We start from the raw sequence: 26,072 nt of genomic DNA, 5'->3' as shown, positions 1-26,072 counted from the left end.
GAGCATCTAACTCAGGTCCTCGATTATAAATGGTGAGTCTGATCCAAGTAAAATGATATATTCAATTTTAATCTTGTTTGAGATATCCAAACTGTAAAAACCCGCCCGTGAACTAATTCCAAGAAAATTTCATAAAAATTCGGGTGAGTTTGAAGAAAACTCGCCCAAGGTCTATAGCTTTCTCTAACGTGATAATGAATACAAAATGAAGGGTAGTTTAGTACCTTTACTCCCACTGACGTATCAGGAAAAACTGTTTTAGGTTAGAAAAAACAACTTTTGAGGGGTGCGTTATTTTGGATCATTTGGGTCAATTTTCCGTATATTTTCCCATATTATTTTAGCACATATTTGTGAATATTTTATCTTTTAACAATTACATTTGCGGCTACCATTCCCTGCTGTCACAAGTTCTCAAACCATAAAAGCAAGCCACGTAGGCCCACTCTCCCACGTGAGTATCCCACAGATGTCACGTGGCCAAATCAAAAGCAGCCTCATGATGAAACTCAGGGGACACCTCAGATCACGACAGCCAATAAAAAATGCCCGTTCGGGTGACGTGGAAGATTCGGTCGGATTTCAAAACATGGTAGAAAAGAAAACCGTTGCAATTTCGCTCCACACATTTTTCCCACTGCCTTATCTTTCTTTCCCTCCAAACAAGACGGGCGAACACGAAATCGATACACCGAAACCCTAATTTCTCCTCGCTTTTTCCTTCTCACATGGCTACCAAATTGACACTCTCGTTGCCATCCTCGAGTTCACTCACTGTTCCGATTCAGAAACCGGCAGTTTCTCTGTTTTCCTCTCCGGCGAGGTCCCATTTGGTTCGGGTTTCTAGCCGGCGGCTGTTTCTTCGCCGGCGGGTGCTTCTCCTCCCTCCCCGGGCTACTACGGACCAACCAGGTCAGGTTCACTTAACTGAAGCATTATATCGTTGAGATTAGTCTGTTAAGTGTTTGCGGGCAGAGATAGAATATGATTAGTTTAACACAGTTAACTTGAACTAATGTTTATACGGTTCTTTTCTTTCATATTTATCGGAACAGATGAGTTAAAAAGCAGCGTTCATTTCTTGATGTGAGAAAATGTAAGTGTAATGAGAAGTCAGTGGGAGAAAAGTGTGTATGTAGAGCGAGATTAGTGAAGAGAAGTGTATAGTGGGAGAAGTGAGTGAGAGAAAATGTATGTAAAGTGCCATTAAGGAAAGAAAGTGTGTCCAAGAGATTGAGAACTAAGTGTTTAAGCCAAAAGAAACTTGAGAAATCATTTATCAATTGCAAACATTTAAGTTAGAAGTATTTTTAACATTTTAAAAGTACTTATGCCATATAAGATCTCTCAAACATGGCCTAACACATTAAGAAATATTTTATGGGAAAATTATAATGGGTGGCGCAACAATTTAAAAGTACTTCTGCCATATAAGATCTCTCAAACATGGCCTAACACATTAAGAAATATTTTATGGGTAGCAAGCTGGTTGGGTCATATTTGCAAATTTTTAACCCCACGATGGCCATCTACCTTAGGAATTAGTAATTCCTATGTGTTTCCGGGCACCAAATATTGTAGGGTCAGGCGGTTGTCTCGTGAGATTAGTTGAGGTGCGTAAGCTGGCCCAGACACTCACGGATATTAAAAAAATTTATATTTGCAAACTTTTTGAAAAAAAATTACAAATATATCTTTTTTCTTGTAGATCCTAATATACCATTTTGTATAATCATGAAAGTATATCATTGATACAACCCATATAAATATTAAATCAACCAATACAAAATATATCATATCGCTGATGTACCATTTATGTGATAAAGTGTATCATTAAGCTACCATTTAAATTACAACACTTATATATGAGTTCGTACATTTATGCCATTTTTTTATGCGACAAATTTGCTATTATTTAGGCCCACTTTGCTATTATTTGGGCGAAATCATAAGAAAAGCTATTTCATAATATACTTAGAAAATCTAATTTCATAATATTAATGAAATGGTTTCTTCTAAAAGGAAAGAGAGAGAGAGAAAATATTTTGAAAAACTATTTTATTTTCTTATGATTTCTCCTTAGAATCAAAATTATCCAGTAGTTTTCAGAACCTATTATTCTATGAAATGTTTAGAAAGTGCAAGTCTATAATATATGTTTATAGAGAAGAAAGCACGAGGAACATTATCAGATAGTTAGCATATGAGATTTAAACATTAATTTACCTGCAGATCCTGATGAAAGTAATCCTGTGGAATGGGCATTTACTAGATATCTAATTGTAAATTTTAATGGACGGTTTGGTTTGGCAAATATAAATATTATCGGGAACTTTTTGGCTTTCTTCCCATCTCCTCTGCTTCTAGTTTGCCTCTAGAGAGACTTCATAATAGGCCTTGATTTCAAAAGGAAAATGCAATGTGTTGACTCCATTATTTTTCTTTCAGGTCAGGTTGAGGGTGATGATGTTGTTGATAGTAAGATCCTTCAATATTGTAGCATAGACAAGAAGGAAAAGAAGTCAGTTGGTGAACTTGAACAAGACTTTCTCCAAGCTTTACAGGTACATTGTATCTGAATTTTCAGTATTGTTTTCTTAATCTCTTTTTGTCGATGTGTTCTTTTAATCTATGCAAGATTTGGTATTTCTAGAGGCATTAACATCAGGACTTGAAGTTGTGTTCCAAAATTAATCCAGTTTAAATTCAATGGACTTCTAATGTTACTATGCCTGTAGCACATTGAGTGTACTTTTGGCCCATATGATTGATCGGAAAGAACATCAAAAGCACTTAAAAGTAATGAACCAAGCATAAAATGATTTTTCAGTAAAATAAGTGCCCGTAGTTAAATTACTTATTCTAGAGAGCAATACTAAACACACCCTAAAATAGTTTATCTTCACTTTCTGCAGGCATTCTATTACGAGGGTAAAGCTATTATGTCAAATGAGGAATTTGATAATCTCAAGGAAGAATTAATGTGGGAAGGCAGCAGTGTTGTAATGCTAAGTACTTACTGATCACAATCAAATCTCTGCGTATATACCTAACTATATTTAAGATTGGTCACTTACTTTTTATAATTTTGTATGGTTAAATTTGTGATACAGGTTCTGACGAGCAAAAGTTTCTGGAAGCTTCAATGGCGTATGTATCTGGAAATCCAATTCTGACGGATAAAGAATTTGACGAATTGAAGCAGAGACTTAAGGTCTATTTGAATTAGTTACAGTTTTAATTTTTAAACTTTGCTTGGCTATCGGTTTGCACTTTTATCTCTATTGACGCCTACATGGTTCTTAAGTTTTAATCTTTAATTGAAAAAAAATCATATGGCCATATGACCCCTTCCTTCCCTTGAGGATTTCCAGAGAGCGGGATCTTTTGTTGTCTTGGATTAATATAGTTTCTACGGGAATAGTATGTTTTTACCTAAAAAAAATAAGAAGGGGTTGAAAGTAAGCTAGTCCTTATCTCCTTTTCTTCTTGCTTTGGTGATTGATATAGGAACAAAGGGGAATATGTTTGAAGGCTTTTCAATGAGTAGGAATCCTGTTCAGTTTATCACATTTTTATATTCGTTGATGACAATAATTTGTTTGTGCATTTAAGGAGGAAATAATTTCCAATACGTTCAAAATCTGGAGGTGGCCACTTAATGAATTGAAAGGATGTTTCTCCCTGAGAGTTTGGAGACTAGGTCTCACTAACATCAAGAAGAAAAACTGGTATCTTCTTTCCAAAGGGATATGGAAATTTCCTAGAGAACCTTCATCTTCAGGCATGAAAATTTTGACTGGAGCTTTTCCTCTTATGTTAGGGGTAGTTTCAGCAGTCTCTGGAAGGAAACTAGAAAACTCCTTCGCTTTGATGCTTTACTTCATCTTCAGGCACTGAATCATTGGTAGTAAACATAGGTGCATTAAAATAGGGGCCTTCTGCATCGCATTGGCAAAAATAGGTGCCTCATCTCTAATATCCTAGAACCACTTTAAATTGCATATATTAAGGTGTTATAAAAACATAGTGTTAGCGCCCGTCCAAAACTGTCAAATATTTGAACTTAAAAAAGGACTTAGAGGGAATTAGTTCAAACTATGGTGGCCACCTATCTAGGATTTAATATCCTACGAGTTTCCTTATCAACCAAATGTAGTAGGTCAGACGGTTGGCCCGTGAATAGTCGAGGTGTGCACAAGCTGACCCGGACATACGGATATAAAAAAAAAAAGTACCTCTAACTAGACATTGTGCTGATTTTTTATTGAGCAGTTAGTTCAGGAACATAAAAAATGAACTATTTTTTGCTTGCAAGGTTGACTTAGTTTAAGCAAGCAAATAACAGTTACCGCCTTTCTAGTAAAGAGTAGCTCAAAAATATTAAATTAAGTTACTACATGTAAGTTTGGTCAGTATCAATGTCTCTTATGTGATATAATTGAAATTATTATGCTTTCAGACGGAAGGAAGTGAAATTGTGGTTGAGGGCCCTCGTTGCAGCAGCCTCCGAAGCAGAAAGGTATGTATATTGTGTATATAGTTTCAAGCTGTTTTATAATTAGGGTAAGTTTTGGATGACTTAATGTTGGAAAATTAGCGAATTGTAAGCATTTGTTTTGTTGGATACTTGGTCTAAAGTCACTTTGAATTTTTTTGGGAACTTTAAAAACATTTAATGCTTCTAAACCTTCTTAAAAAGCACTTGATAATGCTTCTTTCAACACCACCCCTCCTCCCCTAACTTCCTTTTTATTTAGCAATTATATACTAAAAATGCATATGCATGTATATATGGGGCATTGCACTCCATCCCTTTTCTCTTTCAGAAAAAGCTCTTTATTTTAGTTTTCAGTTGCTGCAAGCCTGCAAGCAATTTAGGCTGCTTGAGGAGGGAACAGTGAGAAATGTCATAATATTTATGCGTTGATCCTTTTCTTGGTTGTAGAAACCAAAAAGACATGATTCACTGATCATTCACATGAAGTTCCGTTTGAAGATTCCGGGAATTATGCCTTTTGTTTCTTCCTATCATCTAACTGGCTTACTAAACAGTCTTCACTAACAACAATTCAAAAAGAAAATACAAAATCCACATATCATTAAATGTTAAATCCTTTATCTCACTTGAACATAAAATGGCTTCTGATTATTATTGTATATACATCTTTGATTATGAAGTACCTGCATTGATTATTGTGCTTGTCGATCAGATCGAAACATACCTCCCTTAAGGATGATGCCCATCTTTACACTTTTCTTGTGCGCATGAGACTTCAATGACCAGAATGGCTTGTATGAACTTGTATTAATTACCTTTCTTACAGGTTTATAGTGACCTCTCTGTGGACTACTTTAAGATGCTTCTCTTGAATGTTCCAGCCACTGTAGTTGCACTAGGACTGTAAGTGTCAAACTAACCATTTGAATTTATGTGATAATATCTGATTTGGACAACCTTGAGAGGCAACTGTGATAATGTTTTTGTTTTTTGTTTTCTGTTTTTAAAAAGTATAAAAGTTATTTTCAAAAATAGAAAATTAAAAATAAATTTATTATCAAAAGGGCCTAAAATGTTGAAATTATGCCAAGGTTTGTCCTGGTATTGCAATTCTGTCGTGCTTGGCCCCTCTTTGTTTGCATATTCATGTTCAATACCTAAGACGCTCATTCTCCTATGAATCCTTTTAGGTTCTTCTTCCTGGATGATATCACTGGATTTGAAATTACATACTTACTGGAGGTAAATATTTATCTTTTTTCTCAATGGGCACATCCTTATCCTAATACTTTAACAATGATCGCTTCGAGCTTTCTCGACTTTCTTGATCAATTCTAATGCAAGAGAAGCTCTTTAGCTAGAGAGTAAGCTAGCAGAGATCTTCAATCCAAACTTTGCAGTATTTGTGTATTACATAGAAAATAATGATTCGAAAATCTCTCTGATAATCTTATGGCTTCTTACTTTATGCTCTTTTAACTCGGGATTTGTTCATACTGAGTTGAATGCAGCTCCCAGAACCATTCAGTTTCATCTTCACTTGGTTTGCTGCTGTGCCACTCCTAGTTTGGTTAGCTCTTACCCTTACAAATGCAGTTGTTAGAGACTCTTTGATCTTGAAGGTAGAGTTCCATCATTTTTGCCAACTTATACCTTGAATGCCCTTGAAATGGCATATGTAGCAATCTTTGACCGAACAAAAATCTTTTTAGGGCCCTGTGTCCTAACTGTGGAACTGAGAATGTCTCGTTCTTTGGTACCATACTATCGGTTTCAAGCGGGCAACACAAACAAACTCAAGTGCTCAAAGTAAGCATGAAGTTCATAAAATTGCAACCATGAAACACATCTTCTACTTATATAAGCTTCTTTTCTTCAATTACTGGATGGTTAAAAACTATATCTTTTCCTCAGCTGTGCAACTGAGCTGGTTTACGACTCGAAAACTCGCTTGATCACATTACCAGAAGGAAGCAGTGCCTAAATGAGGGGTACGCTTTGCATTCACTAGAGAAAATAACATGCATCTACTCTATGTTATCATTCTCCAAGTTCTGTCATTTTGTCCCATTCTCGGACTGGTTATCATTTCAGAACTCTGTCCTTTTTCTCAACACTGCATCTTATTCAAATCCTAAAGACTTCTCATGCTACTACTGTTTTTATTATCTGCTGACAAATCCAGGACCTGTAAGGTGTAACTCCAAGAGAATCAAGACCAAGAGATCATCATATGGCAGTTTCAAGAATTCTCTATGGTTGGATACGAAGATATTTAAGACCAAGTCACGTAGAGAGAGAATTTTTCAGCTGTTGTACAATATTGTATCTTGATGTACAAATTTGTGAATACTCATCATGTATATTCTATACCTAGAGAAGGGAGTGATTGATGAAGTTTCAGAATGCCATCCATCCAATAAGACATAATTCATGTATGTAAATTGACACCCTAGTTGAAAAGTTCAAAACTAAAGCTAAATCTGCAGTTTAAAATAAAGACAAAAATAAAGTTTCTATTATACAAAGATCTAGAAATACATAGATGGGGAAATATAAGAGAAGGTTATTAAATAATGGGACTCAAACTAGAACCAGACGACTGAATAAAAATTCACCATATCAATACAATCTGTTCTTCTACCTTCACAAGACATTTGAATATAGAAAATCAAGAATTCAGTGCACATTCGACGCTAAATCCAGTCTTCTAAGGCAGCAAGCATAAAAATGTCATACTCGGATTAAATCGCAGCATTGTTACTTCCGAACAATTGAGGTTTCTACAGAATTGCCACGTCCAAATAATCTCCAATCTACAATTTTCAAATTTAAAACAATGCATAAAAAATCTCATTTTCCTCACAGTCACAAACTTTCAAAAAAACTCAATTCATGAATTCAAGTTTTACCTGGAAGTCCAGTTCACCCAATGCCTTGCTATCATCTAATCTCCTCCCATTTCCATAAGAATGTGTCATTCCAACCTTAATTAAATGATAACAACTTGAACTTATTAATATATCACCAATTCTTGTAGTTAAATGAGAAGGTAAAATTTAAAGTCCATTGCAGGTGATATTTTTGCTATCATTCACTCACCTGTTTCAAGACGAACCGACCGCGCTTATCGGGATAAACAAAAGCAAAAGAAAGTTTTGCATTTCTTCTTCTTGCCTCCGGAGCAACCTCCTTAACCTAAAATTAGATGGGCATTTATCATATACAAAACATCAACAGAAAAATACTGGAAACACACTACGAAGAAATAGATGAGTCATGAGTGTAGGTTTTCAGCATACTAGATCGGTCAGTTCCCGGAGTGTTGCATCTTTCCATGTGTAAATCTGAACCTCATCTTTGGGTTCCTTGCCTCTAATTGCAAAATCCTCATCAGAGTGGTGACCTCCAACCTGCAACAAATGTAAATGAGGCAATTTTTCTTTTTCTTAATTGGCAAACCAAGCTCTCGTTGAGAAAAATAAAATAACACAAAATAGGATACAAAAAGACAGCCTAATGAACAAGCCTAACAAGATTTCAAATCCCATAATGGCCTCTAGGATTGTAGATATTTCCTTGGCAACCAAATGGAGTAGGGTCAGGAGGTTGTCCGAAGTGAGTCAACATAATGGCCTGGATACTCACGAATATGAAAAGGAAAAAAAAAATGAACAAGCCAAATATACCCAAACAACTATAGCTCCAATCCATAATAATAATACTTAAGATAATTCACAAAAATCATTTGAGATCTATTCCTTCAAGCTCATGTTGTATAATCCTGTCAGTGTCCGCAGTAAGATGAAAATACATGAATCCCAAATTCTAATATCAAAATAAAGTTTTTTTTTTTTTTTCAAGAACAATTCCCAAGTGTACCAATCAGAAGAAAAGGAAAAATGTGAAAAAAATCTTCAACACGATCTTCACACAACAATAGAAACGGAATCAAGGTTAAACACTACCGTATTGAGTAAAGACAACGTAGAACAAGTGCACAATCGCTAATTAACTCAGAAGTATCATAAAAGCTAGCAGAGGACAACAATGTCGAACAGTTACTTAGAACAGGAAGTCAGAACTCGCGACATTTTCTTCCACCATTGATGCACATTAAAAATTTTCTCAAATTTCAAAACAGCAAAGGAAAAAAATCAGTTAAGAATGATTTCTCACAACAAACTCAAACGTACCTTAGTAAAAACCCGAAGCAACAAAGGGCAGGTCTTGAATTCCCCGCAGAGGACGCCAAAATTCGAAGAGAAAAGTCAGTTGAATGAACGGACAAAGGTTCAGTAAGAGAGAAAAAAACACGAGAGGAGGAAGGCAAAGCCCTAAGAAAGAAAAAAAAAAAAAAAAAAACCTTTTCGCGGTCGACGGTTTCGAAACGAGGCGAGGAGGCGGCGGCGGAGCTTTGGGCTGAGACGGCGGAGGGAGGGCCGGGCGGAAGGTCTACCTTGCGGCGGAGCAGTTGCAGCTCCGCTCATCTTCTCATCTCTGCTTCTCTGTCCATGGTGGGAGTGTACGGCGTTACAGAGCTTCTGTTTTGATTTTTCCAATTTTGGTTTAACCATTTTCTTCGCATCGATTTGGGCTTATCCGAAATGGGCTGGGCCAAGAGCTCGATAAGCTAAGCCCGTACGTTTTTTAAGCCCATTTTCAAACCTAAGTTGAAATACTGATAAGATTTCGATGTGAATGACTGTTGTTTAAAAGATTATAAAAACCAACAAATTCGTAAATTTTTTTTTTGAGAAATATTCGTAAAAATTATTTAAATTAACTATTTCACACTTTTTAAATAAATTTAAAACTTCCTATAAATATTATATTCTATTAAATTTTTTTACAATATAATAAAAATTTCTATTATTTTTTTTTTGTTGACGTTGAACTTATGAAAATATAGAAATATTGATTAAATTTATTTTCTTTACCGATATTTTATTCAAAATGTAAAGTTAAATAAAAAGATATCATTTTGATGTGAATGACTATTTTTAAAAGATTATAAAAAGCAATAAATTAGTAAAAATTATTTAAATTAACTATTCACTTTTTAAATAAATTTAAAACTTCCTATTAAATATATTCTATTAATTTTTCTTTATAATATAATAAAAATTTCTATTAATCTTTTTGCTTAGGTTGAATTATGGAAATATGGAAGTATTGATTAAATTTATTATCCTTGTCATAGATATTTTATTCAAAATGTAAAGGTAACTAAATAGCTCTCATAGAACTAAAATATAATTGATATTAACCACAACCATTTTAGTTAATCAATTATTGATTTTTTTAATGTTAAAATATCGAACCTAAGCTCTCGATTTATGCTTATGGTGGCCATCACTAATTTAACTAAAATTCATTATAATTTTAAATAGTTGGAAAAATGGTGAAAGTGAGTATAACTCAACAGTAATTAATATATACCACAAAATATTTGGCATATATCTCCAAGCAATAATTGTGAGTTCGAATTCCCATTCTGTACTAAAAAAATTTTCAATGATTTTAGTTTTATAAAAAAATCATTTTGAGCTCAGCTTGAACCAGAACTATTTCTCATACAAAAATTGTGAGTTCGAAATTTTTACCTTGTATGTTTTTGTATTATAAAAAAGTTCAATGGTTTAATCGTAATTATTGAACTAAAAAATATAAAATAAATTTTACAAAAAGAATTTAAAATTCCCATTTTCATAGTTAGAACAGAATTGTCAATTTGCAGAGTATTTTCACGAGAATGAAGCAATCGAAGGACCCATTTGAAGCGGCGTTTGAGGAGCAGGAGGAATCGCCGCCGAACTCCCCCTCTGCCGCCGACGTTGTCGAAATCATCCAGACCAATGTAGCCGCTTCCGATGCTCTTGATTCTCACGACGGCGACGATGATCCAAAAGCCGCCACCGCAGCCGCCGCCGCCGTCGCCACACATTCCGGTATCCCTTCTGCACCCACACTTCTATGTTTGTTTCTTCTTCCTCCAATGTCTCTGCCGCCCCTAAAACCAAAGACGACGACGAGGAAGAAGAGGAGGAGAATGTGGAAGTTGAGCTCGCCAAATCCCCTCCAGCGGTGACCCCGATAAAATGGCGAAGATGCAGTATGTTCTCCCACTCTCTCAATATTCGGGACTAATTTCTGTTTTTAATTGATCATTCTGTTCCAAGTTGCGCTAGTTTAGATTCAATTACCTCTGCCGGTTTCTCTTGTCTGTGATTACGATAATTTTTAGGTTTGACTACAAATTCTGAGCATTGTTCGTGTCTGTAAGAGGGTTTTGTTTTTGTTACTTCATCAAATGTTAGAAAAAGGTTGAAAGCCAAACGCATGTCAAGGTAAATCCTATCGGGGAATGTTAAAACGGCCTTCCAATTTGCCAAAAGATCATTAAGATTGTAATTTGTAGAGGGGGTAACATGTACACCAAGAGAGAGCCATGATAAAAATAGAATCTATGAATCTATTTATTTATTTTTTTTTTATAAGAAACTTAAAGATTGTATTCCATATCAAAAGGAGCCAACAAAAGAGGCAAGAGAACAACCTAGAGGTGGAGGGTCAAGAAGACCCTCCCCAAGGGGTCTAAACAATCAAGGAATTCCAACTTTGTAGGATCAACAAAAAAATCTATAAATTTATCAAAGATATGGATGTGTTGTTGAAGATTCAATTGTTTCGTTCAAGACATAGCAACGAAAAGAGAGCTCTATTGGTTTGCAGCCAAAGACGCTTCTTTTTCTCTCTCTTGAACTGGTGGTCAATCAACATTTTGTTGTTTGGAAAGCCACTATCCAGTTTAAGGCATTTTGAATTATGGACCAATATCTGTTTGAAAAGGGCACTGTGACTGAAAGATGGCCTTGTGCTTGCCACCTATAGTATCGGTTGATGGAATATTGACATCAAGCACGGAGCACTCCAATAGATCAATTTGGTAAGCAGATATTTTCATTTTAGAAATTTTAAATGCAATAGACTGCGTCGTAAGCAATTCTTCTTGCAAATTGGAGGGATAGATTCAAGTAGCTACTAGGTCACCTTATTCTTAGGAAGAGCCAGCACTGGTTAGGTGTTTTATCAGCTCTCCAATGATGTTTAATATGTTTGCTGTGGTCCTTTGGTCAGGAAATCATCTAGTTGATTGACATGAATAGAGTGTGAATTAGTTCGTTATTTAGTTTCTCCTATGAAATCTTGATAATTTGTAGAATTCACAAATTCCCAATGCCCTTGCCCAAAATTTTACTTTTGAACCTGACCTGCTATTGCATGTTTCTTCCTGCTCTTCCAAATTAAAGGATGTTTCCTTCAAGAATATGCAATAGCCAAATGTTGATTTTCTTAATCAGGAGATCCAATATATATAAAAGGCTTCTTAGATAAGCTTATTTCTCTTCTCAACTGGATGCTATTTATTTGGTCCCACAACTATGATGATCAGGACAATGTACTTAAGATGATAGATTGACTTATATGTGAAGGTGGTTGTGATAGACACATGATGAAATTGCTTGACTATTTGGTGATTACATGCTGAGAAAATAAATAAGGGATAGGGACGGACACTCAAGTTTACCTGGATAACCAATCTTTAGATAAAAAACCATGCTCGGCAATGAATTTATACAAACTCTAAGGCTTACTCAGCCACTGCTACCCTTTGTATTGTGCTGAAGAAGTTTTGAGGTCGGTTTGTTTCTCGTTGAATCATGACATACAATGAACTCCTTTTACTTGTGTGAAAAACTGCAACTTACACTTGTTAGCAATGGTAACAATGTGGCCTAGTAATCAATGATCCTTCAAACCAACGTTTCTTCTTTGATTTGAAATCCTGATAGAGAAAATTTATATCGAGTTTTTATGGCCAGTTATCCAGTAAAGACCTAATTCTGAACAAAAGCATCAAGGGAGACTACTACTCGTTTTCTACCTAAAAGTCATGGTTTTTTATCTCATTGTTTGATATTTAGGTCATCTTTTTCTGCACTAGTTGTACATTATTTATCTGGTGGTATGTAAATTTGAGCTTGGAACTAAGTTTTTATCCATAATAATTGGGATTGGATAATTAAATCTGTTAAGCTTTTACTGATTTTTTGTTTCTCTTCGCAGTCTCTCTTTAATTTCATAAATCTCAGCTCTTATTAAAAAAATAATACACCATGTGGATTTCATCTTTATTATGTATGTCCTGTTTTTGAGTATGAAAAATGGATATATTTTGTTTGTCTTCTCTCCAGAAAGTTGATTGAAAATGACCCTTTTTTTTATAAAAACTTGATATCATTTTTGTTACTCAGGATGCTTGTTTTGGTTTCTTTAAGAGTGAACTTCAAATGCAACATTTTGAATTTTCACTTCAGATTCAGAAAGAATCTTGTTGTAACTTTTTTCTCAACACTTTGACAGAGCCATTCTCTCACAATTTACAGAAGAACAGATGAGTCGGTATGAGTCCTTTCGGAGAGCTGGATTTCAGAAAGCTAATATGAAAAGGGTACACATCTGAATATTTTCCTATAATCTAATATGCTAGGACGACGACAGGAGGTTGGGTTGGGGTTGGGGATGCATTCCCGTCCTCGACCTTGGAGAATCAGTATCAGGGACGAAAAATCCTCACCGAGGGATTGAGGTTTTGTGCAGGAAAAAATCCCCATCCAAGGCAGTTTTGATGGATGGCTTAGCTATTGGGTTTCTATCTGAGATGCTAGTCTTTATGAACATGGACTCGGCTCATCCTGTTTTCCATTCTGTTCTAAATGGCAGCTATTAGCAAGCATCTCAGGGACACAGAAAATTTCTGTACCAATGACAATTGTAGTGTCCGGGATAGCGAAGATGTTTGTTGGTGAGCTCGTAGAAACAGGTACGCATAAGCTCGTGTGAAGCATACTTTCGGTTATTTTAATGGCAATGTGAAGCATAGACAGAAGAATCTGCATATTCCAAAATCGACATCGACTAATTTCGACGCATTTTCTTTTTCAGCAAGAGTTGTTATGACAGAGCGGAATGATACCGACCTATCAGCAGGCCATGCCATCTCAGAGAAGCATATAGAAGACTAAAGCTTGAAGGTAAGATTCCAAGGAAATCAGTGCCTAGGCTCTTTCGCTAATCAGTCTGTTCAATTTATAATCATTGCATTAGGAGTTTTTGGAAGGAAATTTCAACATTGTTACATCAAGCTTAGGCAAACCATCTCATATATAGTTATATACTACTAAAGTTCCTTCCAACATCTTTTTTTCCCTTACAAATTGGCTTCTGATTTTAACCACATACACAAACTGTTGAAAGGGGTGGAAACTTGAAGCATGGATTGGGAAGTGCTACCAGAACTTGTAAATTTAAATAAACTAAAGATTTTCATAAATGTTTAAGAATATAATAATCTCCGATTTACCTTTTCCTTTTGATATGGACTTTGAGATGCAGGAATATTCCACTTGAAAGATGAAAGTGTTGGCACATATCACGTAATCGATCGATTAAGAACCCTTTTTTTATAAGAAACATAGAGAATGCATTCATATCAAAAGAGCCCAAAAGAGCGAAACCGACCTAAAGGCGGAGGGTAGAGAGAACCCTCCCAAGGTAACTAAACAATCGCATTCTTCTAATATTGTGTAAAATCAAAAAAAGAATTAGTTTTCAAAATCCTTCTTGTGGATTGTAGCCCACCAAGAAGTTGTATGTTTTGTATTCACACAAAAATAATCTAAAGGGGTTGATTGGGGCTGATTTGTCTTTAAAAAGTCTACTGTTTCTCTCTTTCCAAAGGTGTCAAAGGAGAGACCTCGTTGCACGGTTCTATAAGATTGAAACTTTTCCTTTGAGCGCTGCACCACCAAAACCTTCCGCTATGAAGTCATCTTCCAAAACCTTCTGTCATGAACTTATCTATATGTTTAGGAAGACAGGAGGAAAAATCCATAAGCAAAGTCACATAGTTCCAAGTTTGAGTGGCAAACTGGATATCTGAATTTCTTCGTATTCTCTCAACTGTGTTTGTGCTCCTATAAAAGAGAGTCCATAGAGAAAATTTCACCTTTTTTGGAACCTTAAAATCCAAATCATAGAAACCGACTTCGCTGTGAAAAAAACCCTTCCACCATAAACAATCCCTGCTTTGGCATTAGTGAATGTTGTCGATCTATCAATCTCCCTATCAAAAAGACTATGAAATCAACCCAATAAAACTAACAATAGATTGATAAATATCTCAAAGGCAAGAAATTTTTTTTTGTTTGAGATCTGAATTAGTCCACAAGCAAGTATCCTAAAAATGCAAACTATAAAAAGATGGTAAAATACATTAGCTCTTAGCTTAATGCAAACTTGTAAAATACATTAGCTCTTAGCTAAACTAAAAGCTCAAGGATTGATTTTCATTGCCTCTTTGATCTCAAATGATAATTCAAGGCTTTATAAAGTCATATATCAACCGTTAGAATAATTTTAAAAATAAATGAAAATTTGTAACTTATAAAGAGGCTCCAAAATGAAAATATTTTCAAACTAGTAATGGTAGATTTTAAATAGGTAAAAACATTAAAATAAAAAATTAATGATATTAAGATTAACTACAATATAGTCCGAATTTAATAATAGCAATAGTGAAGAACAAATCAAGACATATTACCCTATATTCATAAAATATATTTACTTCTTACCAATTGTTTGAGATCAAACTGACAAATGCTTGCAAGATGCACACAATGATCAACGATTGCTAAACAATGTCGCTCTACAACATTAAAGCCAAATATTAAAAAGTTTTAGTATTCTACCACTAAATCTAAAAACCACAATGAACTAAAGAGAGAAGAACGTGTATAGAAGAACGATAAAACAAATTAGTATGAAATGAGTGGAAAGAGCGTCACTTTTATAGTTGTAGGAAGCAAAAAAGTTACAAAAACGTTTGAGATTCCAACACTTTTCATATTCCACGATTGAACTTAGACAAAAATTTTTCATATTAATCTTTCATATTCCATTCATTTATTTAATCCACCTTGTGGTGTATTTAAATTTTGTTTCCCTATTTTTTTTTCAATATTCATAATTTATTTACGATAAATCTTAGGATATTTTTAATATTTCAATTTAAAGATACAAATATTCTCATATTTTACATTTTAATAATATATTTAGTGAACTTTGATATATATAATTTTTATTTGCTAATTATTAATTTTTTTATTAATTTTTTTCTCATTATTGTAAAATAATATTTCAAAGATAAACTATTATATAATAAAATAATATTTAAATTTTTGTTCTCCTGAACAAAATTTTCAATATTCATAATTTGTTTAGGTTAAATTAGTATAAATATTCTAATATTTTCCATCTTAATAATATATTTTATCAATTTTGATCTATATAATTTTTATTTGATAATTATTAATTTAATTTTTTAATTATTGTAAAATAATATTTCAAAGATAAATTATTGCAACATGGATAATATTTAATTTTTATCAAACAATTTAAACTAATAATAATAAAAGACAATTAAATTTAGAATCTCATTGGGTTAGAAATAATATTTTAAATTTATCATATTAATTATAAAGATCGTTGTTCTCAACTCTTTCCTCATCAAAACTTGAGCCTTCTTTTCTCCTTTCGACGTATTTTCTCTTTAGACAATGTAACATTCAATTTTTAGTTTTTTTTTTCAATGCAAAGTTAAATTGTAAGCTTAAAAGATGACATACTGTTTTTCTTTCTTTCTTCTTCTTTTGTCATTCTCTTTTTCAATGACTCAAATAAGAAATCAAAATAACGTTCTCTTTCATTTGGAACAAAAAAAGATGAATTCCATGAATATGTGTTTTTTTTTTACAAAACAAAAAAAATTAGGTAATCGAAGAATATGGTTAAGTTGTTTATTCTTGCTTGGTGTATTTTACTTATGGAAAATTTTCAAGTAATCGACACTTCTAAATTTATTTCGTTATTTAATATCACTTTTTTTAAGATTAAAAAAAAAAGCCAACTGTGGGATCGGCCTCGCTTAAGGTGGATACATGGGAAAACGACTTTCACGTTCGGTTTAGAGAGCACTTTTTTTTGAGAATTCATCGTGACTAGCTGCCATAAAGAGCTGAAGAGACTCGAATTAGTTTAAAGACTCGGGACCTTAGCAAGGGATATTGCACGGAAAGTCTGATTAGATCTTATCATTTAACTTTTCATAGGTTTCATTTTCAACATCATTAAGCACCAATGGTATCATTTTCAACGTCATTAAGCACCCATTGTAAGAAAAAAAATATTAAAATCTAGTTAAGGAGCAATCACCTTATCGTTCTATTTTTTTCTCCCGTAGCTAGAAGAGCTATAAGTTAAACCATCATTCATATCAAACCTAATTTTTTCATTTGATTTTAGTTTTTTAATAAAATCAAACTTCATTATAAATGATACAATTATGAGTTATAAAAAAAGATTGTCCTCCTTTGGCATCAATGAATGACCCAAGGAGGAAATCAGTTTCCGAGATAAAATAATAAAACAAAATGCAAGTATGGTTTACAACTCTTTGCATTGCAACATTAGCTTCTATTCGAATATGGGTAAATAGAACCAAAACCAATTTCATAGCCAGATGGAAAATGTTGTAAATCAAGATTCTATCACAAAAATATAAATAAAAATCTCTCTCGACGTCATAGAACGAGATAGTGACAGTGAGTAAGACTAACTATGATGTTCGAAGACTTACTTAAAGACATCCAAATTGACAAGAAATTTACTTAAGAACTAGCGAATAACACTAAAAATTAACTATAAAATTATCCCAATCAAATTGTGGTATGATATAAGTTTATATTCTCTGGCCATCTACTATCTTCCGATGTGTGATGAACCAATACTCTCTTGTTTATTTACTTCGAGAAATGAGAAAATAAAAGTTTGTTCAAATAAAAATAAATAAATAAATAAAATTGGTTGAAAACTCTATAACAAACATTTTAAGGGCAAATGGACCATCGAAAATGGGCTTTGGGAGCTGAAAATAGATGCATGTCGATTGCTCTCGGTGTTCTCACTAATTCAATGTAATGGCCGGTAGTTTTCTCTATGTTTGTTAAAGTTTTAATTTATTCACTTAGAATATTGCATCACTTTTGGATAATATACTATACAAATATGAGTGTGTATAATTTCTTTTTTCTAATGGGTTGGAAGTATGAGTTTATTTTTACCTTGAGTCAATATGTGAGAGAAAATTCATCTTTAGTCGATGATATATGACTTATGATTTTCGACTAAATTTGTTAAATTATACTCGAGATGACAATAAATTTATGTAATATGTATGGGTCAGTGGATTTTAAAGTTTGAATAAAATTTTGGATAAATTTATTTTTCATCTAATAATAATAATATAAGAACGGATAGCTGTCGGCCTAGTCCCATAGCTGCTGGCCCGTCGTTCCGTCAAAGACCTCCATTTTCAGGCTCTCAGAAGAGTAAGTTTTTGAGTGATTTAGTCATCTCCTAGTCCCTAAGTTCACACACTGATTTAAAAAAAATTGATTTCGGCGAAAAAAAACCAACCGACCGAACGGATATTTGGTTGGTCGATTATATCTTATTTAATCGATTGGGATTTCGGCCTAAAAACCGACCCGACCGGTGAACACCCTAAATTATATATTTTAGCGCTGTTGTGTGGATGTAATATTAGATTATTATTATGTGTAATTCTTCCTATATAGATGTATTTGTTTATTTGTCAACTTTTACCATCAAATATAATTTCTTATTCAAGTAATATGTTTGATTTAGACAATATTCGAATATAATCAAAATGCACCCCAGTAAATATAAAGAGACGAGTTGAGGAATTTAAAAGTTGAATGAGTTGGATACGTGCAGGGCGCGGGCGCGGTGGTGGTGGTGGTGGATTTAGGAGCAGGGGTGATGGAGGAAGGGGCGCTAGAGGCAGAGGTATGCAAAGCCGTGGTGGTGGTCGAGGAGGTGGAAGAGGTCGCCGTGGAGGAAGAGGCGGTGGTATGAAAGGTGGAAGCAAAGTCGTGATTGAACCCCACAGACATGAAGGTATTTTCATAGCCAAGGGCAAAGAAGACGCTCTTGTCACTAATAATATGGTCTCTGGTGAATCTGTCTACAACGAGAAGAGGATATCCGTACAGGTGATTCGCTTCTAACAGTAATCTCACCTTGTAATGCTTGCGCTTGGATTTTTGTTAGCTCATATACTGAATTTTTTGAAATTTAGAGAACCATTCCATACAAAAGATTGACTACGTGAGTGCTTGATTATTACTCATGAGAAATTCTAGTTGGAACTGATATCTCCAAATAGTTTTGTGTGGTTCTAGCACAATAGTTAGGGAGTGTATATGAAAGTACTCAGCTTTATACGTTGGCTGTGTTTGTAAGCTTATAAGCTAAATGTTTTATATATACTGTCCTTCCAGAATGAAGATGGAACTGAAGTTGAATACAGAGTTTGGAACCCATTCAGGTCAAAGTTGGCAGCTGCAGTTCTTGGTGGTGTTGATGACATATGGATTGTTAGTGCTTTTCACCAAAAATTTTGATTTTATCTACTTCAATTTTTCAGTTTGTTATTTTCTTTGTTTCTTTATTTTTAATTTGCTAACATGTGTATTGTAGAAACCTGGTGCTCGAGTGTTGTATCTTGGCGCTGCTTCAGGAACAACAGTATCTCATGTATCAGATCTTGTGGGGCCTGTAAGTAGTTATTTATAGAGTATATGTAGTAGTCTTTCATTTGCAGACTGGTATAGTGTATGCCGTGGAATTCTCTCATAGAAGTGGCAGAGATTTGGTGAACATGGCAAAGAAGCGCACAAATGTTATACCCATCATTGAAGATGCTAGACACCCTGCCAAGTATCGAATGTTGGTTGGCATGGTGGATGTGGTCTTTTCAGATGTTGCTCAGCCAGATCAGGTTCACACTTTGTTTTTGACTAGTCTTATTATTATTGTATGTTAACATCATCACCTTTGTTGAGATTGATGGCACACTTCGACTTATGTGATTAATAGAATCCTACCATTGATTTTTGTATCTTATTGATTAACCTTTTTAAGTGGTGCAGTACATTTCAAACTATAGTTTTCATTTGTACAGTCTTGTTGTTGGATTTAATGCTACTTATATCTCCATGTTTCTAGCTTAAAGCCTTTTTTATCCTTGAATTATTTAGCATATGACGAATTGCTCGGCTAGGAAACACGGGCACACATTTTTGGGCGAAGTATCTGTGTCGGACACATGTCCGACACGGATAGGCTTGGACACGTGCTGGACACGTGTCAGACATGCATTTTGTGTGTTTGATTATTTATTTATTTATTTTTAAATCGGACGCGGCAGGATATGGCTTGGACACGGCATGGACACGGGGATGGTAATTTTTAGGTTTTTGGGCCCAAATAAAAAGGCCCAATGCCCATCAGTAATTTTTTTTTTCTTTTATGAGAAACACAAGAAAATATATTAAAAAACACCCTCGAAAAGAGGGGCGGGAAGAAACAGCCTAAGGGCGGAGGGTAGAGATAACCCTCCCCCAAGAAGAACTATACAATCACGGACTTCTATCTTGTATAAGCAAAAGGAGACTGTAGTTACAAAAAACTTTCTTGTGGATTGTTGCCCACCAAGAAGCCATATGCTCAATATTCACACAAAAAGAATCCACCGAGACCGTTTTTCCTTCAAAAATTCTACTATTTCTTTCTTTCCATAGGAGCCATAGGAGAGCCCTTGTCGCACAATTCCAGAGAACAAAGGATTTCCCTCTGAGAGTAGAACCACCAAAACCCTCATTGATGAAATCATCAATTTGCCTAGGAGGACAAAAAGAAAAATCAACAGCAGCAGCCACAAAATTCCAAGCTTGAATAGCAAAAGGACAATGCAGAAATAAATGGTCAATGTTTTCTGTATCCTTCCAGCACATATGGCACACTGTTGGAGAAAGTGTCCAATGGGAATCTTCTTTCACCTTATCACCGTATTGATATCCCTATAAAACAGGGTCCAAAGGAAAAATTTGACCTTCTTTGGCACCCTGAAGTTCCAAATAGAAGAGGCAGTAGCATAATTTAGCTTTTTCGAGGGAGAGGTGATGGCCAAGAAGGCTGATTTGACTGAGAACGTGCCTTTGCTATCTGCTTTCCACCCAATCCATTGCAGACTGGTATCCTCCGGGAGATGCGTTTCTGTCCTCCAGTGGTTTTCTGAGATAACCATTTAGCCACATTAAAATCCCCCCTTATACACCAAGCTCCCTGACAAAGCCCTGCTAAATCTTCCAATTCTCTCCAAAAATCTGAATCTGTTCTCCCATGGGAATTTGATGGCCCATAGACTCCAGAGAACCAACCTTCTCTACCGTCTACAAACCTGAAATTGATTGTTACAGAGAAAGAACCCAAAATCGACTGAAGGATGGAGAGTTTATGCTATTTCCAAAGAATTAAAATGCCTCCGGCTGTATCTTCTGCGTCAAGGGCTCTCCAACCTATAGATCTAGAGCTCCATATGTCTTTAATAATCTGCCTATCAACCTTGTCTTTCTTAGTTTCCTGAAAACAAACCAGATCCGAATCAGCTTTGATAATCAGATCTTTGACAAGGGCTCTTTTAGAGGCAGTACCCAACCCCCTCACATTCCACGAAATTACTTTCATTTGAGAACCGAGGGGCCCTGGTCTAAGTTCTCCTTTTCTGCTTTTGCTTCATTTTCCCATGTTGCGAGCAAATTTCTAAGTTCTCTACTCTCTGTATTTGGTTTGTTTTCTTTTTCCTACTGGTTTTCCTTTGTTTGGAATTGGTGTAATGCATAAGCTATTTTCCCAAAGAGCCACCACCAGATTTTTTGTGAAGGGAAGGGTAGCATGTGAGGATGGTTCCTCTGTTTGCTTAACTGCTTGCTGTTCATCTTCTGCTTCTTCGTCTATGGGTTGGCAGTCTATGGGATCTACTTCTAATGCCATTAACTCTGTTCCCGGACAAAAACTCGTCCCTTTTTCAGTGTGTTTCTTAAAACAGAGGTAGTAGTCCTCTGGTACATCCATAGAGGGGGCTTTTGGAGGTGGGCTGTCTGGAAGGGGGATGTCTTCGCTTGACCAAGATGATTCAGATGACACATCGATTTGTTTTCCCCTTTTCTTTGCATTCTCTGCGATTTCTTCTGCCCTCTGCTTCTTTCTCTTTTCTTGTCTTTCTTCTTCCATCGACAAAACTATCCCCTTCTAGAGGCTTGGAGAACCTTTTTGGCCCTTTTTAAAAGCAACTTTCTTTTTTTGTTGTAAACCTTCTGACATCTCCAAAAGTTTAAATTTCTTCGGACTTAGTAACCTTTTTAGATTGGCAAATTTCTTGTCCATTGCTAACCTTGTCAGTGGGACCCATCTTAAAAGGATGTATTCCTCCCCCTTCACATGTCAAATCAGTTGCTTGGCTCGAGGTTGCAGGGGCGTTCGTATTTACCAATGGGTAAGAAAAACCATCTTCCACCCTCCATTTGTCCATTGGACAAGGACCTGGACAACCAGCTGGGCCTCGATGGAAGTTTACTGCGGCCTCCGATGAGAAACCACCGTGCACCTTGGCGTCTTTCCCGGCCAAAAACTTAACGTCTTCATAGGTCGACGTCTGTACTTGAAAATACATTTCAGAGTCTTTAATGGTTAGTCCTGGTGGAACAAACCCACAATAATTACCTCTAACCTTGATGGCCACATCCAAACATTCAGGACAAGAACCTGGTCCCAATTAATTTCTCGCACTTCTTTCTCCTGTGATAGAGTGTTGATCGTTGTGGGAGAATTTTCCAAAGGCCTAGTGAGAGCTGATGCGTAAGATGTAGTTGTCTTTTGATTGCTCATCAACCTATCCTTTGTTTGTGACTCAAAACCGTTTATAAAATCCAGCAGAAGCTGTTTGAAAGCCTTCCATCCTTTGCAACCTTCCCCCGCTGGGACCACAATGTTGGTTTTGCCCCCTGAGTTTTGGACCTTCGTTATTTCTATAAAGCTGCCTCTTTTATTCGTCGTCTTTAGGATCCAGGCGAACCCATTCAAGCATTGTGTCTTTCGAAAGAACTTCTGGATCTGTGGAGCGAGAAGGAGGTCTTCTATGGAGTTTGTTAACCATACCACGATTATTTCTTCAAAGGCGACTATGAACTTTCTACTCAGATGGAACTCCTTAATTTGCCCTACTCTGCCCTTGAAGTTCGGATCAAAAGAACATCTAAAGGACTTGTTTTCAATCTTGGCAGTCAACTGCCGTGAAGCCATGGAGCAGGAGCCGTCTAGTGGAAAGGTTGAACATGTCTCAGATGGATTGGGAAGAGAAGCCGTGTCCTAATTTTTTAGGAATTGACGTAAAAAGGAGGCGCTGGAGTAGGGAATCGAACCTGTGATGGGAGGGTTAAAAATGAACATTATGACCACTATGACCACTGCTGGACAATTCTTATCATTTAACCAATTGACGAAATATTACTAAATCAAGTCATTCACTGCGATTTTAGGGTTCCCTAAACCCTAAAATCGCAGTCATTAAATGCCCTACTTTTGAAAATACTTTCAAACCTACATTATCTGTGTCATTTGTTTTTTAAAAAACATTATTTAAACAAAAAATCCCTATCTAGCAGACTGTTTCTTTTCATACTTTTTCTCCTTGAACCATTTACCATATGATGAATTTCTCGGATTTCCCTTCAAGACTTCTTGAATGATGCAAGTCCTGACTCTCAGATCCTTCAAAAAGACTTGATTTTTTACTGTTTCTTTTCCTACATTTTCTCCTTTAACTATTTGGCATATGATGAATTTCTCGGATTCCGTTCAAGACTTCTTGAATGGTGTAAGTCCTGAGTTTCAGATGCTTCAAAAAGACTTGCTTCTGAATTGTCGTCATTATTTCTTAATAAATGCTTATCAATTTTGGTGATACTATCTGAATTCTTCTTTTCAAAATTTTCCTTGGTCTGTTTTCCTTTCTCCCATGTTATCATCCTATTCCACCTCAAGTAGATTGTATAAAATCAATCCATGCCTTATAATTTTTATCTAGGTACCACTTACCCTGTGCTTAAAGTTTATAAGTTGCATTTCTTCATTTTTTATATTCATGAAATACTCTATGTAAACAATTGCTTTTTTTAGAACTTTGGATCAAACCATCTTGTTCTCTCAAAGCATTAGTACTAATCAACTGATTCTATATTTTTTATTCCAATACGTGAAATAATTCCACTATCACCTTTACATTCCATATTTACACTGCCCACATTTTCCATCACACCTCTTTTTGTGTATAGTAGAAGATTTTCATCTTTTATTAGCACTGGAAATTAGAAGTCTTTTTTCTGTTTAGCTGTATTTTTTTTGAGTTGGATGATTATTCTAATTGCCAACCATTCTGGATCATTCAATATCTGGGGTCTTTGTGTAAAAATCTCTCTAATTGTTCTCCTATTAAAAGAACCCTTAATTTGAAATGCAGCATATGCTTTATTCATTGTGACCAATGATTTGTTCTAGAATCTGGATCTTATAATACAAAAAGTTCAATTTTGGAGGTTTAGAAATTTTCTGTAGTCGATTATAGAGTTCAAGCAAGAAGATGAAATTATAAAAGAAAGCATCGGCTATCTTATTTAGTTCTGGGTTATGTGCGGGATAATGAGATTGTGTCAGAAATTTAATAATCTGAAGGTCTCACCAATTTCAATTAAGATAATTTTATCACTTTTAATTTGATTTGATGTCGTGCAGGTAATTCTCACGTTTTTCATTTAGGCTCTTCCTATTTGCTAAGCATGTGATGAATTACTCGGATTCCCCTTCAAGACTTCTTGAATGATGCATAACCCGAGTTTGTGATGCGTCAAGAATATCACATTTTGATAAAACCCTTCATTTGCTACCAATTTTGCATTCTGGCTTGCTTATTTTTTGAAATCATGAACTTCTCGGTCTTTCATCTTCTAAAGTTGACCACTTTTGACTTGTTCAATGCAGCTAGAATTTGGCACTTAATGCATCATATTTTTCTCAAGGCGGGTGGCCATTTTGTTATATCAATCAAAGTGAGTTCAAGATTTGCATTTTGTTAAAGACAATAGACAGTATAATCCATGAATATAGATAATATGGTATTGAACCTTTTTCAGGCCAACTGCATCGACTCGACCGTTCCAGCATAGGCAGTGTTTGCAAGTGAGGTGAATAGCTAAAGGCAGATCAATTCAACCCACTGAGCAAGTAACTCTTGAACCATTTGAGCGAGATCATGCTTGTGTTTTTGGTATCTATCGGGCGCCGAAGAAACAGAAGCCTCTGCATAGACTATCCAATGAACTAGGACTTGATTATGTGACAGTTTATTGATTGCTACTGCTAGCTTGTAGGCGGGATCATTTTAAAGGGGAGACTATGTTTTGATATCTTTGGTGATTAATGGAGGACATAAATATGTTGTTTTTTTTTTTCACTACTTTGTTTTGTCTCTTTTGAAGTATAAGAATTGATAAATGGTAGAGAGATAGAGATATATGTTTAGTTTTTTTATTTGACAGAAGAAATGAATGTGCACTTGCTATGTCTTTTATAAACCTTATTACAAATCAAACTGTAATTCAGTGAACCAACTTTTATATGCAAAGTTGGAACTGGTTTCTGATTTCAATTGTTTTTTAGAAGGTAACCAAGCATAGAAATTTCTTTCTTTAGGAATAAATAGAAAATTCGGTTAAAGAAAATATGTATTGAAGATTTGTCGTTTAGATTTTTTGATGTAGAACTAACTGTTTGATAAAAAGCAGCACTGGAGATGTTTTGAAATAAGAAATACTGAAAATAGTACAAATGAATTATCATAAAAATATATACGAGGAACTCAATTTTATTTTCAAGTTTCTCACTTTCACAATTTTTTTTTTTTTTTTTTTAATTTTGAGTTCCACTAATTTGGGAGTTGAAGTACACTGATAATAAACATATAAAATGATCAAATTGTTCACTGATTTAATGAGTGAATATTAAATATATAATTGTTTTATAAAAATGTTTATATATTTTTGGAGATATAAAAACTCCAGAGACCAAAGGAGAAGATTATATCTTAAAAAAGGGAAACGAAAATGGGTCGAACACCTTGTTTCAGAAAAGGGAAAAAAAACAAAAAAATAATAATTGTCAGAAGTGGGATTTGAACCCACGCCCTCTCACGAAGACCAGAACTTGAGTCTGGCGCCTTAGACCACTCGGCCATCCTGACATCTGTTATAAAGTTACTTAATGTTTATACAAATTACATTTCTTTGGAACGTTTATCTTTTTAATTAATAAATCGTAAAAAAATATTGCAATTTTTACCTGCTATAGATTTTTTATTTGAAAAAAATATTATCGTTGTGTCAAATGAATTATTATCATTATTTTTTTTTACGGAGATGTGTCAAATAAATATATAAAACATATATTGACATGAAATTGATAAAATTTAGAA

General features: G+C 34.9%; 2 protein-coding genes, 4 non-coding genes and 2 pseudogenes across 8 annotated transcripts; 6 read left to right on the top strand and 2 right to left on the bottom strand.

Moving 5' to 3' along the window:
• Positions 1-611: 611 nt before the first annotated feature.
• On the top strand, positions 612-6,907 carry LOC148208752 (PGR5-like protein 1A, chloroplastic). The gene is given in 12 exon segments (XM_088118962.1): positions 612-917; positions 2,454-2,564; positions 2,916-3,012; positions 3,114-3,214; positions 4,463-4,522; positions 5,328-5,404; positions 5,692-5,743; positions 6,013-6,128; positions 6,214-6,279; positions 6,281-6,310; positions 6,416-6,492; positions 6,687-6,907. Coding segments are annotated over 11 exon segments (969 nt in total). The 5' UTR covers positions 612-728; the 3' UTR covers positions 6,486-6,492; positions 6,687-6,907.
• A 90-nt stretch (positions 6,908-6,997) lies between these two features.
• On the bottom strand, positions 6,998-9,078 carry LOC148208751 (histone deacetylase complex subunit SAP18-like; annotated as a pseudogene). Its single transcript, XR_015788439.1, has 6 exons — positions 8,868-9,078; positions 8,698-8,730; positions 7,804-7,914; positions 7,604-7,699; positions 7,414-7,488; positions 6,998-7,317 (listed from the first exon to the last, which is right to left on the bottom strand). The product of XR_015788439.1 is annotated as a histone deacetylase complex subunit SAP18-like (transcript).
• Positions 9,079-10,228: 1,150 nt separating this feature from the next.
• Positions 10,229-13,761, top strand: LOC148208750 (transcription initiation factor TFIID subunit 11-like; annotated as a pseudogene). Its single transcript, XR_015788412.1, has 4 exons — positions 10,229-10,616; positions 12,929-13,016; positions 13,289-13,388; positions 13,511-13,761. The product of XR_015788412.1 is annotated as a transcription initiation factor TFIID subunit 11-like (transcript).
• A 4,641-nt stretch (positions 13,762-18,402) lies between these two features.
• LOC148208749 (rRNA 2'-O-methyltransferase fibrillarin 1-like) lies at positions 18,403-19,719 on the top strand. Its single transcript, XM_088119174.1, has 5 exons — positions 18,403-18,699; positions 18,988-19,083; positions 19,187-19,264; positions 19,311-19,487; positions 19,639-19,719. The coding sequence occupies exons 1-5, from the start codon at positions 18,403-18,405 to the stop codon at positions 19,717-19,719; spliced, it is 729 nt and encodes a 242-aa protein (XP_087975300.1).
• Positions 19,720-23,247: 3,528 nt separating this feature from the next.
• Positions 23,248-23,319, top strand: LOC148208748 (small nucleolar RNA snoR60). Its single transcript, XR_015788606.1, has one exon. It is a non-coding gene; the product is annotated as a small nucleolar RNA snoR60 (small nucleolar RNA).
• Positions 23,320-23,375: 56 nt separating this feature from the next.
• LOC148208747 (small nucleolar RNA snoR60) lies at positions 23,376-23,446 on the top strand. The gene has a single exon (XR_015788604.1). It is a non-coding gene; the product is annotated as a small nucleolar RNA snoR60 (small nucleolar RNA).
• A 931-nt stretch (positions 23,447-24,377) lies between these two features.
• On the top strand, positions 24,378-24,449 carry LOC148208746 (small nucleolar RNA snoR60). Its single transcript, XR_015788598.1, has one exon. It is a non-coding gene; the product is annotated as a small nucleolar RNA snoR60 (small nucleolar RNA).
• Positions 24,450-25,757: 1,308 nt separating this feature from the next.
• TRNAL-CAA (transfer RNA leucine (anticodon CAA)) lies at positions 25,758-25,841 on the bottom strand. The gene has a single exon. It is a non-coding gene; the product is annotated as a tRNA-Leu (tRNA).
• Between the last annotated feature and the right edge of the window lie 231 nt (positions 25,842-26,072).

Source organism: Momordica charantia, assembly GCF_013281855.1.
Source record: "Momordica charantia cultivar OHB3-1 chromosome 10 unlocalized genomic scaffold, Mcharantia_2.0 BLBB01000010.1, whole genome shotgun sequence".
NCBI classification, from domain to species: domain Eukaryota; kingdom Viridiplantae; phylum Streptophyta; class Magnoliopsida; order Cucurbitales; family Cucurbitaceae; genus Momordica; species Momordica charantia.
Note: the sequence above shows the minus strand (reverse complement) of the source record. Positions and strands in the feature narration are given on the sequence as shown.